At 32.5% G+C, this 16433-nt stretch overlaps 1 protein-coding gene across 6 annotated transcripts in view; it reads left to right on the top strand.

The window, feature by feature from the left end:
• Positions 1-16433, top strand: part of LOC145293829 (dual specificity protein phosphatase 3-like) — a 265871-nt gene that overhangs the window by 171761 nt on the left and 77677 nt on the right. For all 6 annotated transcript variants that reach the window (XM_080140479.1, XM_080140481.1, XM_080140482.1 and 3 more), the window contains one exon: positions 5147-5315. In XM_080140479.1, the coding sequence (XP_079996605.1) occupies positions 5147-5315 (169 nt within the window). The remainder of the gene's footprint in view (positions 1-5146; positions 5316-16433) is intronic.

Below are 16433 nucleotides of genomic sequence, written 5' to 3'. Positions count from 1 at the left end.
TATATGATATATTAAAATAATAATTAATTGAATTCAATTGAAAGAATATATGATATAATAAAATAATAATTAATTGAATTCAATTGTAAGTATATATGATATAATAAAATAATAATTAATAGAATTCAATTGTAAGTATATATGATATATTAAAATAATAATTAATTGAATTCAATTGTAAGAATATATGATATAATAAAATAATAATTAATAGAATTCAATTGTAAGTATATGTGATATAATAAAATAATAATTAATTGAATTCAATTGTAAGAATATATGATATAATAAAATAATAATTAATTGAATTCAATTGTAAGTATATATGATATATTAAAATAATAATTAATTGAATTCAATTGTAAGTATATGTGATATAATAAAATAATAATTAATTGAATTCAATTGTAAGTATATATGATATATTAAAATAATAATTAATTGAATTCAATTGTAAGTATATGTGATATAATAAAATAATAATTAATAGAATTCAATTGTAAGTATATGTGATATAATAAAATAATAATTAATTGAATTCAATTGTAAGAATATATGATATAATAAAATAATAATTAATTGAATTCAATTGTAAGTATATATGATATAATAAAATAATAATTAATAGAATTCAATTGTAAGTATATATGATATATTAAAATAATAATTAATTGAATTCAATTGTAAGAATATATGATATAATAAAATAATAATTAATAGAATTCAATTGTAAGTATATGTGATATAATAAAATAATAATTAAATAGAATTCAATTGTAAGTATATATGATATAATAAAATAATAATTAATAGAATTCAATTGTAAGTATATATGATATATTAAAATAATAATTAATTGAATTCAATTGTAAGTATATGTGATATAATAAAATAATAATTAATTGAATTCAATTGTAAGTATATGTGATATAATAAAATAATAATTAATAGAATTCAATTGTAAGTATATATGATATAATAAAATAATAATTAATAGAATTCAATTGTAAATATTTGTGATATTATAAAATAATTAATAAGTTGAAATTACTAAGCAAAGAGAACAACTGAGCAAATGAAATATAAAATATAAAGAATGGTGAATTTGAACTAAACAATTTTTCCTGGAAACACATACAAATAAGCAATTAAAACACATACCAAGTAGAAATATTTACATATTTGTTGTTTACAGAGTTATATCGTTCAAAGAAATAGGGGAAATTCTTACTTTATCTATATAAAGTTAAACATGTGTATATGTTTATATATTTGTATGTACAAGATACACTTCTAAACTAATAGGCCAATAATTATAATTATTATAATGCATTGATTTTAATTAAGTTTTATACAAAAAGGGTAAAAAGATGGAAGCTCTTCATAACAATTCACTTCTCCCCGTTTTTTTTTTTTTTTACTTTTTAATAATCTGTATAAGACATTAAATAATAAATATTCCTCAAATTTCAGTTTTTATAGTGTATTTTAAAAGCTTTTAGTAGGCATCATAAGGTCCATTTGAAAAATAAAATATATCAGATTTTCATTTAAGTTGATTCATAGTCATTAGGCATGAATTAAATAAGAGTTTTTTTGTATTTCATTATCTTCTTAAGCTTAAAGCATACATTTTAATATTATATGATTTTCATAATATAAAATCGTTAAAATTTACGGCTTGAGTTTAAAGAGTCTTAAAAAGAATTAAAATTTAAGGAATTTTAACTTAAATTGGTGTCTAAAACTGAATTTAATTTAATGCAAATCTGAAACATTTAAAATTTCAAATAATAGCTTAAGCTATTAAATTACCCCAAAAGAAACTGAATTTAGGAAAATATTTATTAATTGATGCGTGAAACATTATAAAATTTCATAAAAATCGAAGTATTTGATTTCTCACGAATGACTTCCAACCCATTTTTACCCCTACATATAAAACTAAATATAGCCGACCCCTTATAGCTAGTCTCTTCTCTTCTTCTCTATATAAATAAAATGAAGTCATTTTTCTGCTCTGAGTTGACCTTAATAGGATTAAAACTCCAGACATTTCATGCAAATATAATGTGCACGAACTGCAGCGCATTATCTAAGGTGTGCTATAGGCCTATTACCCTTACACTTCCTCAATAACCGTACATTCTTATATTTTTTCTGGTGAGAGTTCACTGCCAAAACCTGTAAGAATCAATGGAAGTGGTAAAATCTGTTCTCTCTATTACATTCGTACTCCTCCCGCGACCACTTAACACCATTGCAGATATGTCCACAGGGGAATTCATGAGGAAACACTGGATTGAGTTCATAGTTGCTTAAAAAACATGGAATGGCGTTTTACCGTCGGGTGAAATGCAACTTTCGATTTCATCTATTCTATGAGTTACTTATACCATTTCTTTTATTTCTTCTTTTTTTTTTCCTTCTTTTTTTTACATTTTTTTATTTTTCCCCCTTTTTTTTTTGGGGGGGGGGCTGCGAGGCGAAGGGTTACTTAAACAAAACGAACTAACCTTGGATTCCAGGTTTTATAACAAACTATAACAGTCAGCTGCTAGCGTTCTTCAAATGTTCAAATGATTAATCGATTTATATATTTTATTTACTGTATTTTTCCTTCTATTATGTTTTCAGTGATTTTTATATGTGATACACGGGGGGAAAGCTGACTTCTTATTTTCGGATTAGTTACTCATTCATTATTTATTACTATACATTGAATTTCTGGTAGTTTCATAAGCCCAATTACTATTACACTATCGATATGGAACCAGACGACATTCCAATCGGTAAAAAGCAACAACAAAGAAAACAATACAAAAAAGAAAAGAAAACGAAACAAAACACATAGCAAACCGTTATACTTACACCTAACAATTATACGGTTAAAAAATACGTTCTTTGCATAAAACAAACCAACAATAAAAAAAATTTATATGAATAAAATCTATTAAACATATTTCCATTATACACGGTCAGTTTTCTGGTTTTATTTATTTCTTTTTCTTTTCCAATTGTATTTTTTCCTCTTTGTTTTGTTTGATTTTATTGCAGAAAAAACCAACAATAAAAAAAAAAAATAAAATAAAATAAACATAATTGCATTTTACACGGTAATTTTTCTGGGAGTTTTTTTTTTTTCATTTGTATTCATTCCAGTTCGTTTTGTTTGTTTGTTTTGCTTTTTTCCTGTACTCTACAGCTGACACCAATCAATGCTTGACGGAAATTCATGAGAATTCGGGTCAAATTATACAAGACTACCTTCATTTTTTCTTTTTTTTTCACTTTTTCTTGGGCCCTAAACACCTACAAATGATTTCTTAACACCCTTTCTTACATTTTTTCCCCCAGTTTTTGCCATTAATTTTTCAATTTTATGCGCACAAAACACATAAAAATAACATTATACATATTTGGATCCTTTTGCTTACCAGGGGGAGGCAAATACAGTTTCATTTCTTTGCCAGATGGACACTAACAGAACAAATTCAACATAAATCATTATGGGTTTATTTCGCTTACAAATGTCTAAGGAAATGGTAGAAACACTAGAGGATGACCTCCAATCTGTAGTGGAATTGGGACAAAAATGGATGGTCACATTCAATGCTGCCAAGACTAAGCTTGTTTCCTTCAATAACTACAAGAAACCTTTTCTACCACCAATAGCAATGGCTAAGAATACACTACCTGAAAGTACTTCCTTTAAACTCCTTGGCTTAACGTTTAGAGGAAACATGAACTGGAATATATACATTGAGAGCATTGCCAAGGCTGCTGCAAAGAAGGTGGGCTCTCTCTACCATGCCAGAAAATTACTTACGCCTGAAAGTATCCTGTACCTCTATAAGGCCACCATTCGCCTATGTATGGAGTATTGCTGTCACATTTGAGCTGGTGCATCTGCTGCTTGTTTCTTACTCCTGGACAGGGTTCAAAAGAGAGTCGCCAACCTGATAGGTCCTGAATTGTCATCTAAGCTTCAGCCTCTGTCCCATCGACAAAATGTTGCATCCCTCTGCCTGTTCTACAAATACTTTAATGGTGGCTGCTCTGACAAACTGCAAGCACTTGTACCTCCTCGATGTGACTACTCCCGACAAACCCAAGAAGCAACTAAGTCCTACCCTTTTACAGTAGAAATCCCTAGGTGTAAGAAAGCCTTTTTCTCCAATAGTTTCTTCCTCAGAACTGCAAGTCTTTGGAACTCCCTTCCGGGATACTGCTTTCCCAACTGTACTGATATGCAGACGTTCAAGTGTAATGTGAACAAACATCTTTCTACTCATCTCCCTTCATAATGCCCCGCCACTTACCTTGTTTTGGGGTGAAGATTGAATAAAAAAAAAAGTCTGCTGTTTGCATTTACAGAAAATTTACTCTCGTCATATATTAGCTAAACCGGGGGGGGGGGGGCATCTATAAATATAAAAGCGAAAATGTATGTGTGCGTGTGTGTGTGTTCGCTTCTTCTTGTGTATGTCTGCGAATGACTTGGCTTGCAGCGCAAAAATAGGTCAGACTTCCTCGCACCTGTTCATATCGCTTCATAAACCTTCATATAACTCCCTTGTCAGTTCCCTCGTGGCACAGATGGTTAGGTGATGGGCTTTTTTTCCCTTTTGTTCCCACCTTCACGTCAAGGCTTCGGGGTTCAATCCGACCTTCCGACCAAAACTTTATTTTTCTTTTACACCTCTTTTTAACACACACACACACACACCTCCAAACACCCGGGCAACGCCGGGTACCCCCCGCTAGTATTTCATAATTTATAATGATCGATTTATTTTCTTTTACAAAGAAACATGTGCACATATTTAATTTGACATTAATATAATAATAATTAATATAATAGCACATGCAAGCATATAAAGCAGATATAAAATAATCGATTAGAATGATGATAAATCTAAGAACAAATGACATTTATGCCACAAAAACGAATGACATTTTATGTAAAAAAAACGAATGACATTTTATGTCAAAAAAAATTATATTAAAAAAAACGAATGCTATTTTATGTCAAAAACGAATGCTATTTTATGTCAAGAAAACGTATATGTTTAATGGCAAAACAATCGAATGACATTTGATAAGAATATGAAGTCTTATGTGAGTCCTTTTCTTTTTCTTTCAGGTAATACAATCATAAAGGCTGGGGATATGTCGTATAATACTGAAACATATAAAAAACTGCAAGAAATTCTGAGCTCAAATAATGTCAACAGAAATGGATGGCTATTTACATTTAATTCGATCCCCGGCGAATACGATGAAGTCTATCCTGGCATTTTATTGGGCAATCGGTGAGTGGGATTGTATTTTCTTAGTTGAAAACAAAACAAAAAACTCAACAACAGTTTTGTTTCATCTTAAATTTTTTTTATTACATTTTCTATTTTTTTTTTTTTTATTACATTTTCAAACAAGGCACATTGCCACTTTGATGTATGGGGCTACTACCAGGGACCTAAGTTGCAGGGGTATTATGTAGGGAGTTTAGCAGCAAGATGTCTATTCACATTACACTTGAACTTCTGCATGTCAGTACAGTTAGGGAAACAGGAAACCGGAAGAGAATTCCAAAGTCTTGCAGTTCTAGGGGAGAAGCTATTAGAGTAAACGGCTTTCTTACATGTAGGCGTCCTGACTTTGTAGGGGTGAGATTTCGCTGCTTGTCGAGTTTGTCGGGGGTATTTTCGTTGAGGGGGTACAAGGGCTTGTAGTTCGTCAGAGTATCCATTATTAAAATATTTTTAAAACAGGAAGAGGGATGCAACATTTCGTTGATGGGACAGGGGCTGAAGTTTAGATGACAGTTCAGGATCTATTAGGTTGGCGACTCTCTTTTGGACCCTGTGTAAGAGCGAGAGACTAGTAGCAGATGCATCAGCCCAAATGTGACAGCAGTACTCGATACATGGGCGAATCGTGGCTTTGTAGGGGTACAGGATACTTTCAGGCATAAGTAACTTTTTAACACGACAGAGAGAGGCCACCTTCTCTGCAGCAGCCTTAGCAATGATCTTGATATATCTATTCCAACTCATGTTTCCTGTGGACATTAAGCCAAGGAGCTTAAACGAATGTTTTCAGGTAAAGTATCTCTAGCAATAGGTATGGGTGGTTGGTAAGGTTTCATGTAATTATTAAAGGAAATGAGCTTTGTCTTGGCAGCGTTGAATGCTACCATCCATTTTTGACCCCATTCCACTACAGACTAAAGGTCTTCCTCTAAGGTTTCGGCCATTACCTTAGCTATGTGCTCATTAGTTTTCCCCACGTGCCTGCTATCGTCAGCAAATATACCCATCTCAGAGACAATTTTATCAGGTAAGTCATTTATGAATATCAGAAATAATAACGGTCCAAGGATCAATCCCTGAGGTACACCCGCATTTATATCAAATGTTTTGGACGTACACCCATCAAGGACAACTTGGATTCTTCTCTCATTTAAGAAGGATCTAATTTTGCTAAGCATTCGTCCTGTAATACCATAGGATTTTATTTTCATGAGAAGACCATCATGCCATACACTGTCAAAAGCCTTCGATATATCTAGGGCTACTGCCCCCCCCCTTCCCTGCCTTATCCAGTGCTTGGTATAAACGTTCAGAGATTACAGTTAGAATATCTGCAGTAGAACGGGCTTGCCTATATCCATATTGGAGGTCTGACAGAAGTTTAGCAGCTGTAAGGTGGTGAACTAGAACGTGATTAATTAAGGACTCAAATATTTTGGCGAAAAGAGGGGAGTGAAAAATGAGGAAGTGAGAGAGTGGAAAGAGAATATAAAAAGCGATATACTATTTTGCTCAATCTAATTTAGATAACAGACATCGGATTTAGCTGATAACGATAAAAAGATCAACAGGACATGACGGAAAATCCCATGCAGCACATTTGAGGATGAAAGGATGGAAAAGATGCGGCACAAAAATAATTATTATGTTGTTGATAAGATAAGTAAGTTTAAATATACCATCCCTTCTAAACTCGCATACAAGTTTTCCAAATGAAAAAATAAAGTGAAGGCAGAAACACAAAAGATATCTTTCAGTATGCACTCACGCTAAAAAGATAAACTTACTGTTAGGGCACTCTGTTATGTGATGTTATATCCTTTACAATCAATGGTTACAAAATTTCCACATAATGTGGCATGCCTTTTGCTTTTAGATGTGCGACTAAACCATCATTTTCATGAAATAAAACTGAAACTTAGTGAATTCACCTAGCATTTCCAGAAGTATCTTTTTTATAGGTTTCATAACAAATGAAATTTCTTAACATTTTCAAAGATTTGATATGGCTTAATTTTATTAGTCAAGAATATCACATTTTTACATCATATTTATGAAAAGTGTGTTTATTTTTTCACATTCTTTTTTTAACTAACACAAATGTTTATTTTACAATTCATAACTCACACTTCATCTGAATTTCAAAAACGACGGTGAACTACATTCCTATCTTAACATTTATTTTATTAGTTCGCTCTTGTAACAATTCCATCCTCCTCCTCCTCCTCCTCCTCCTCCTCCTCCTCCTCCCTTACTAGAAGTTTTCCCACTGGCCATCATTAACTATTTCTTTTTGCCAGCAACATGATGTGTTCCTTGGAGTCTGAATAACAACAAGTCTCCTCAGATTTTCAGTACTTACCAGTTCTTTTGATACCCTTTGCAGACGAATTTACATTATCGCAACAGTCGTTTACCATTGATTTCTCAGTGGCAGCGACCATTGGTCTTCACTAAGATTTGGAGGCAATAATCATCTCCAAGGTTCTCTTCACACTCATTCAGAGGAGGTCTGTTTAGTGTACTCTTTCCTTGATCTTTCCATCCTCCTAGACCCTTCACGACTATTTAGTGTGGTGGTTAACTTACAATTATATAGTTTCAGTTTTTTTGATTGCATGTGATGTTTCTTTCTTTTACTTATATAACAGTTTCTATATGTCAGGTTAGCTCCTGTAACTCATGTGGGTTAGTCTGTGCATTCAAGGGTTTTCCTTTTAATATTTCAGCCATTTTCATTAGTGTCATCCGTTGTATCTTCCCAGTCATCCTTCTGATTCCAATCTCTCCCTTTTTCTTTTGTCAGAGTTTTTCAAAGTATTGTTGCTGGTGTTCCTAACTATTATTAGTGTTATCTTGACTTTCTTCATGCCTTCCAAATGCCTTTCAGCTCTCTGGCCAGTTCTGTATATTTGTCCCACTTCTGTCGCTTTGGTATTCACTCTGCACTTTGCTGGAACAGCAAAATCTATGATATGACAGGACTTTTCCTTTTTGTTAACTATTATGACATCCAGTCTACTTACTTGGCTGGCTTTATCTGTTTGTACGTCTATGTAGGATTTTGTGATTTTTGTTTTCAATTAATGCTTGTACCATTTGTCTGAGTGTTCAAGATACAGTTGCTTACATAATTCTTAATATACTGCTTTCTCCATTTGATTACGACTATTTTTATATTCTTTTTGGGCTAGTTTGCTGCATTTGTTTATTATATGGTTTATTGTTTCGTCTCTTGGTATGCAAAGTCTGCATTTGCTGTTTTCTTGTGTCTCGTTGATCTTTGCTTTGGTTTGTTCTAATCAGGCTGATATTAGGGATTCAGTTTCTCTGTTTAGGTTTCCCTTTTGTAGTCATGTAGTCATGTAGTCATGTAGTCCAAGTGTTTTGTTAGTCTTTTGTTATCCTTATGTACCGGCTGTGTCTTTTGCTGCATTAATTTTTCTGTCAATGTTCTGCATTATGAATTCTAAAAATTCTTTTTTCATGTCATTCACGCAGTCTTCTATACAAATCAGTCCTGCTCTTCTGTGTTTTCTTTTCACAGAGTCGGTCAGCCTCATTGTTTGGGTGTAGTGCATTGTGCATGGCCATGTTTCCTGGTCTTCTAATCAAGATGCCTTAGTTCTTTTTTATTCCACCCTATAAACGTCCAGAGTATCTTACCAGTGACACTTCTCATATGTTTTTTTTTTTTAGGTTCCTGCTATATAGTTTAGTTTCTAGAAGTTTTCTTGTTTTTCTGAAACTTAAAAAATTGCATAAAAAAAGAAAATAAGGGAACACTATGCGATTCATACTGAAACTGCACTTTATTCGAGAAATTAAAAAGCAAAACAAAATATGTATGTAAACTTATGTATGTTTGAAGCAAGAGACAATCAAATACTGAAAAAACTGAATTATGAATTTCAAGAATAAATTAAAATTAAACAATAAATAATTTTTTTAGTTAATAGTGCCAAAATATATCTTTTTAAATCAAACATAAAAAATCTGTATGATAATTTAGTTAAAAATGGGTTTCTAAATAATAAAGTTATTATTTTAGCATGACCCATATTCTAAATACCAAAAACTGATTAATTAATAAATTTTGGGTTCTTATTTAGAATTCAACAATAAATACAGAACATACATGTATGTATCTATCATGGAACAAAGGTGCTATATTCCAAAAATCATAAAAATTGATCAAGATTTTTTTTAAATACGAAAATCAAATTTTATGACGAGTGAGATGAGAGAGTCAGGAATCGTCATGATTTTAGATAATGTAAAAATTCAAGAGCAGACAATTCAACTGTAACAAATTGTAGTAACAAAGAATCGAGTATTTTTTAGCAATATTAAATATGAAGTTTGCATAACTAAGCAAAAATATACAGTGGGAAAATAAGTGTTGGACACATCCCATTATTCTTTATTTAACACATTTTTTATGCAGCGAATGACGCGAGAATTTAACAAGAAATAGTTACTAATTTAACAATAACAACATACTTTAGAAATTGGAACCTTTTAATGCATAACAAAAACTACATAATAAAAACGAGAATAGCCAGAAAAAAAGTATTGGACACACTAACACAATTTCATCTAATATTTAGTTGAAAAGCCCTTATTGGCTATTACAGCTTCGAGACGTTTTCTATACGACAAAACTAATTTGTGACAACGTTCAGGCGAGATTTTGGCCCACTCTTCAACACATACTTAAAATCCTGAATATTACATGGATCTTGCTGGTGGACAATGATTTTGAGCTCTCTCCATAGATTTTCTATAGGATTTAAGTCTGGGGACTGACTGGGCCACTTAAGAACATCTATTTTGTTCTGTACGAACCAATCGGAGGTTATTTTAGCAGTATGTTTGGGATCATTATCTTGTTGAAAGATCCATCCCTGTCACATACCTAACGCATTGGAAGCAGGCAAGAGATTATTTTCAAGAATTTTCCGATATTTGGCTGCATTCATCTTTCCATCTATAATATAAAGTGGCCCAGTACCATTTGAAGAGAAGCATCCCCAGAGCATGACATTTCCACCACCAAACTTTACAGTGGGGAGGGTGTTCTTGGGATCATGCGCTGTGCCATCTCTTCTCCATACTCGACGTACAGAGATAATGCCGAAAAGTTCTACTTTCATCTCATCGGACCAGATCACATTCTTCCAGTAATCATCTGTTTTCAATAAGTGGTCTCTTGTAAACTCCAGACGAGCATTAACATGACATTTTTTTAGTAATGGTGTCTTTCGAGGCATACGCGATTTAAGACCGTTTTGTCGGAGTACATTACTAATCGTTGGTTTCGTTACTACTATCCCTGCTTCTTCCAAATCTTTCTGAAGTTTGCCTCGTGTGGTTCTTGGTTGCTGCTGAACTTTTCGTACAATCTTTCTCACTGCTCGATCCGACATCTTGCAAGGAGCTCCAGTGTGCGGACAGTTAATGGTTGAGTCATGCACCTTCCATTTCCTAATAAGGTTTCCTATGGTGCTTACAGGGATTTTGAATTGAGCAGACATATGCCGATAACGAATTCCATTCTTGTGCTCGGCAATAATCTTATCATGGACGACTTGAGAGAGTTCTTTACGTTTACTCATCCTGAGAATCTTCATGCGTGATGGCTTACTGGTGACTAACGTGTTCCAATACTTTCCAACGATGTAGAATATGGTCTACAACAATCGAGAAACTTCTAAAATGTATAACAGTGTCGGCAAATTAAAATGCAAATAACAATTTCCATCATTATTTATAAAAAATAATAATAAAATATAATTTAAAACAATGTGTCCAATACTTTTTTTCCGGCTATTCTCGTTTTTATTATATAATTTTTGTTATGCATTAAAAGGTTCCAATTTCTAAAGTTATTTGCTATTGTTAAATTAGTAACTATTTCTTGTTAAATTCTCGCGTCATTCGCTGCATAAAAAATGTGTTAAATAAAGAATAATGGGATGTGTCCAACACTTATTTTTCCCACTGTATATATATGTGAGAAAGGCAGTTATGAAAAAAAAAAGAGATAAATATTTGACAAGAGGAATTTAAAACAATAAACAACATTGGTTTCATTTCCATGCAATGATGCAATTGGAGTGTTGGAACAGTAATATGAGTTAATGGACCAATCAGGAAGAGAAAGTTTTTAGTCAATTAGAAGGTTATTTGCTTGGTGATAGCATCAGCTCCTTTATACCCAGGGATCCCAAAGAGGCATTATGACTTGAGATGTAATACGAGCAAGGAGAAATTACTTGGCAAGGCGACTCAATCCGACCCAACGTGTATCTGTTAAAGATTAAACAAAGTTACATTAAAATATGTAACAATAAGTTATTTTGGTGTTGCTTCGCATGCAATCAAGTTGTTTCCGTGTCTACAAGACGAGTGAAAATGAAAGGCGAGAAGCAGGGACTACGAAACTGTAAGAAGGTTTGCCTGTTTGTTGTTAAGAACTGTTTGTTGTTAAGAACTGTAATCATTTCAAATGAATGTTACTGTGAACTGTTTTTTGATGCGTCACTCTTTCTACGGCATGAACATTGATTGGTTTATAAACAATCATATTAGATTGGTGCAAAAATAATATCGTTTTCTCACATGTTACTTTTATATATGATTTCTGAATTAATTCATTCGTGTATATAGCCATGTTATATATCATTTTAAAGTGCATTTTTCGCTCTATCGAATCGTCTTATTCGTTATCATTCTCAATCTCTTCATTCATTTTTTTTGTAGGCTTTTCGACAGCATGGACAAAATTCTAATCTAATCGATTTTTTGTTCCAGTTCAAACTAGGACAAAATGCTGCTGGGACAGCTCGTGATATCAATAATGTGTTTGGTCCAGAAACCACTAACGAACGTGTGGCACAAAGGGGGATCAAGAAATTTTGCAATGGTGATGAGAGCTTTGAAGATGAAGACGGTTGTGGCCGACTGCGGTTGATAATGAACAGTTGAAAGCCTTAATTGAAGCCAATCCTCGCAAAACCACATGATAAGTTGCTGTTGAATTCGAGGTGGACCACTCAACAGTCGTTTGCCATTTAAAGCAAATAGGGAAATTAAAAAAGTTAGAAAACTGGGTGCCACATGAATTGAACAATAATAATAAAAAAAACGTCATTTTGAGACATCTTCTATGCTCCTTCTGTGCAACCAAAATGACCCATTTCTCGAGTGGATTGTGACGTGTGATAAGAGTGGATCCTCTACGACAACCGGCAATGTTTGGCACAGTGGTTGGATGTAGGAGAAGCTCCACAATACTTATCAGAACCGAAATTGCATAAAAAAAAAGGTTATGGTGATTATTTGGTAGTCTGCGGCCAATCTTATCCGTCACAACTTCTTGAATCTGGGTGAAACGATTATGGCGAAGAAGTACTGCCGACAAATTGACGAAATGCAACCAGAAGCTCCAACATAAGTACCCGAGATTAGTCAATATGAAGGGACCAATTCTCCTCCATGACAAAGCTCGCCCGCATGTTGTTCAACTGACCCTGCAGAAGCTGAACGAATTTGGCTACGAGACTCTGCCTCATTTGCAATATTCACCGGACCTCTCACCCACTGATTATCACTTTTTCAAGCATCTCGACAACTTCCTGTGCGAAAAATGCTTCAAAAGGCGAGACGATGCCGAATCGGCCTTCAATGGCTTAATCACTTCCAGAACTCTGTATTTCTATGCTAATGGGATAAATAAACTTGTTTCTCATTGGTAAAAATCTGTCGATTGTAATGGTTATTTCAATTAATAAATTTATCATGAAAGGAGTTGTGATTTTTTGAAGTTGAACGTCCAAAAACGACGTTATTTTTGCACCAACCCAAAATACTTATATACAACTATGACGACTGAACAATAAATACTTATATACAACTATGACGACTGAACATATATGAGTGCACACAACATTTATGATCATCTAAAATGTTGTTACGTAGATACAAAAACGGTTGCTATGACTATATGATATCAATTTACCTTTTTTTCTTTACAAAATATTTTCTAATATTCTTGTTGTTTAGATATACAAACTGCATATTTAATCTAACATGCATGATTCTTTGTTATTGCAGGGCCCCAATCTGTTACACAACTTTTTTGTATTTAAAATAATTAAACTTTTTTTCGCTAAAAATTGTACATTTTGATTTTCTTAGTTAAATAGAAACTACTTCATCAATTTACGTGATTTTTAGAATATCACATCTTCATTCCATGATTTTTCTGCATTTTTTCAAGTCAAATTCTAAATAAGGAACGAATCTTTTGTTATAAAACGTGTTGAGCCAAAAACGTCAGAACTATTTAAGAATATGTAAACCGTTTTAGTTTACACTTTTTTAATGAAAATATGTTTGTTTGACTTATAGTTTTGAACATTAATTTTTAAGAATATTATTATGCAAAAGTAATTTCCTTAGGTATAATAAACTTGAAACATTTTTTTATGCAAAAAATTGTTCTAATAGAATTTAATAAATTTAAAAGAAAAAATGAACAAGTTAAAACACTTACAATCAAGACTAAACTACATTTATTAATCCCGATATCGAAAACAAAAGAATCTCATTTAAAAACTATTTGCATTTTAACTTACAGTCATGTGTGAATTCGTAATTAAATGTACTTTCAACAAATACAAAAATTTACAGTATTTTTCCGGCAAAAAATACCACTTTTTAACTACTTGTGTCCAAATGTAAAATAATTTTTTAGCTTTCAAAAAATAAAATACAGTCACTTTTGGATCTGTTTAATGAATCCATCGAAATTTCTTTTGAGAATTGAAAAAGAAAATAATAATCCTTCGTAATAGTCAGGTTCATGATTGAAGGACTTCACCTATAACATTGACAGATGATGTGATTTTCGGTGAAGAGGCCTATTAGAAAACCACAACCATACCCTCAAGATATGACCCCAGACCAGGTCAAGCAGTCATAATTTTCACCAAATTTTCCAGTGATTAGATGCCGCCAACTATGAATAGTACCTGTATAGTTGATGCTATCTAATTACTTTAGCATAATACAAAGCTCTTTGAAAATAACAAATAGAGCACTGTCAAGTGGTGGGCAATGTTTATATGAAAATATTACAAATATAATGTAATAAAAGCAGTTGTCTTATGACCTGATAGTGAGAGCTGCTGACGAGCCACTCAGCAAAGCTGTGATACAGCAAAACATTCTATTTTACAAGTCTTCCTTGAGCATTGTCCTTAATGATATCACCTATTACTTTAGCATAATTCAAAACTCTGTGTAAATAAACTAATGGAGCACTGTAAAATAGTGGTCATTGTAGATATTATTAACTAATAATGAAGAAGCGCCATCTTCATCATCATCATAACCTACAGAGGAAGCAGCTCAAATTTTCCCCCCTCTTCCATAAGTCCTCTTATGCCCCTATTCTACACCGTGTGCATTTATACTTTTTCTTACTTTCCAAGGTCTAAGCCGTCATTAACTGACTAGTAATTTCTTGCACATCGCATACTCTTAACACTTTACCACTACTCAAATAATGATTTCTCCCTTCTACCATTCCTTACAATCTGATTGGTTGATGTCTACTTATTCTGACATTTTGGATTGATCGAAACATCATTCAAAAAAGAACGCTACAGAGAGTAGCACAAACATGGCTTCTCTGAGTAGAATCATTACATATTAAATACCCCAATTATTAACACAAACATGGCTTCTCTGAGTAGAATCATTACATATTAAATACCCTGATTATAAACTTCGTAATCTTCTATATAAATAAAACAGTACATGTATTTGTGTGTGTGTGTGTGTGTAAATATCTAACAGGTACACTTTTAAACCATTAGTCACATAACACTGAAATTTTCAGGAAATAATATTCATTAACCAAGGATGGTTTATAGTAAATAATATTTTTGTTTACATGCATGAATAAGGCGTACAGACATCAGCAAATTTATATGTAAAATATACATTGACATCGAGCAGACATTTTGTGCGGTCATACGCATGCACACAGTTAATAGAGAACACAACATTAGGCTGCAACGCTAGATGTTTTGATTTAAATTCTAGCTGATAATACCAACTCATTTTTTTTGTATTAATAAAAAGAATTAAATAATACGTTAATTTTACTCGTGGTTTTGAATTTGTAAGCCTATATATCTTTTATTTTATGATCTCATATGTATTTCATATATATTTTTAAGATAGAGGGGGTGGAAAATAATATATGGAATACGAACCGTGCTGAAATGATAACATTAAGAAGCCATTCTTAATATGCGGAGGGAAAGGTATTTTTTAAACTATTCTGTACTTTCACCTAATAATTTATTAAATAAGAAACTGAAATACGGACTGTGCTTAAATGATAGCATTATTATTTAGAAAACCATTCTTAATATGGGTAGGGTAGAGTATGTTTTTTACTATTCTTTACTTTCTCCTAAGAATTTAAAATAATTGTCTCAGTCATGAAAGCCAAGCAACCAGGTTGTTTTCACCAGACATTCATTATCTCCTGCTTAAAAACAAATGGGGGGGGGGTGAGGTCGCTGAAATTCTGCACCAGAACAGATACTACACTTTGATCTAAGCAAAAATGCCAAGTAATATAATTTCCTACCAGCATTATCTCCTCCTTAAAAAGAAACAAAACAAAACAAAGCAAAAATATAAAATAATCAACAGAGAATATATTTTAAGAATAGGAGGTGGGGAATATGGAGTTAATCCCGGAAATAGCTGAAGCAGTTTACGATCTCAAAAATACTTTATTTTATATATATTTTAAAGGAAGGTGGGAGTGGGGATACGGAGTCAGGCCCGGAAACGGCTGAAGCAGATTATCATCTCAAAATGACTTTATTTTACATATATTTATAAGAGACAGGAAGGATATGAAGTCAGTCCCATAAATGGCTGAGGCTGTTTAGAATCTGAACATTCCTTTATTCCATATTTATTTTTAAGAGAGGAGGTGGTGATATATCCTGGAAATGGCTGAAGCAGTTTACGATTTCATACTTACTTTATTTCATATATATTTTTAAAACCCTTATCCCTGAGTGG

Source organism: Euprymna scolopes, chromosome 15 (assembly GCF_053919585.1).
Source record: "Euprymna scolopes isolate OS-2025 chromosome 15, ASM5391958v1, whole genome shotgun sequence".
Lineage (NCBI taxonomy): Eukaryota > Metazoa > Mollusca > Cephalopoda > Sepiida > Sepiolidae > Euprymna > Euprymna scolopes.
This window is presented reverse-complemented; position numbering and strand designations above follow the sequence as displayed.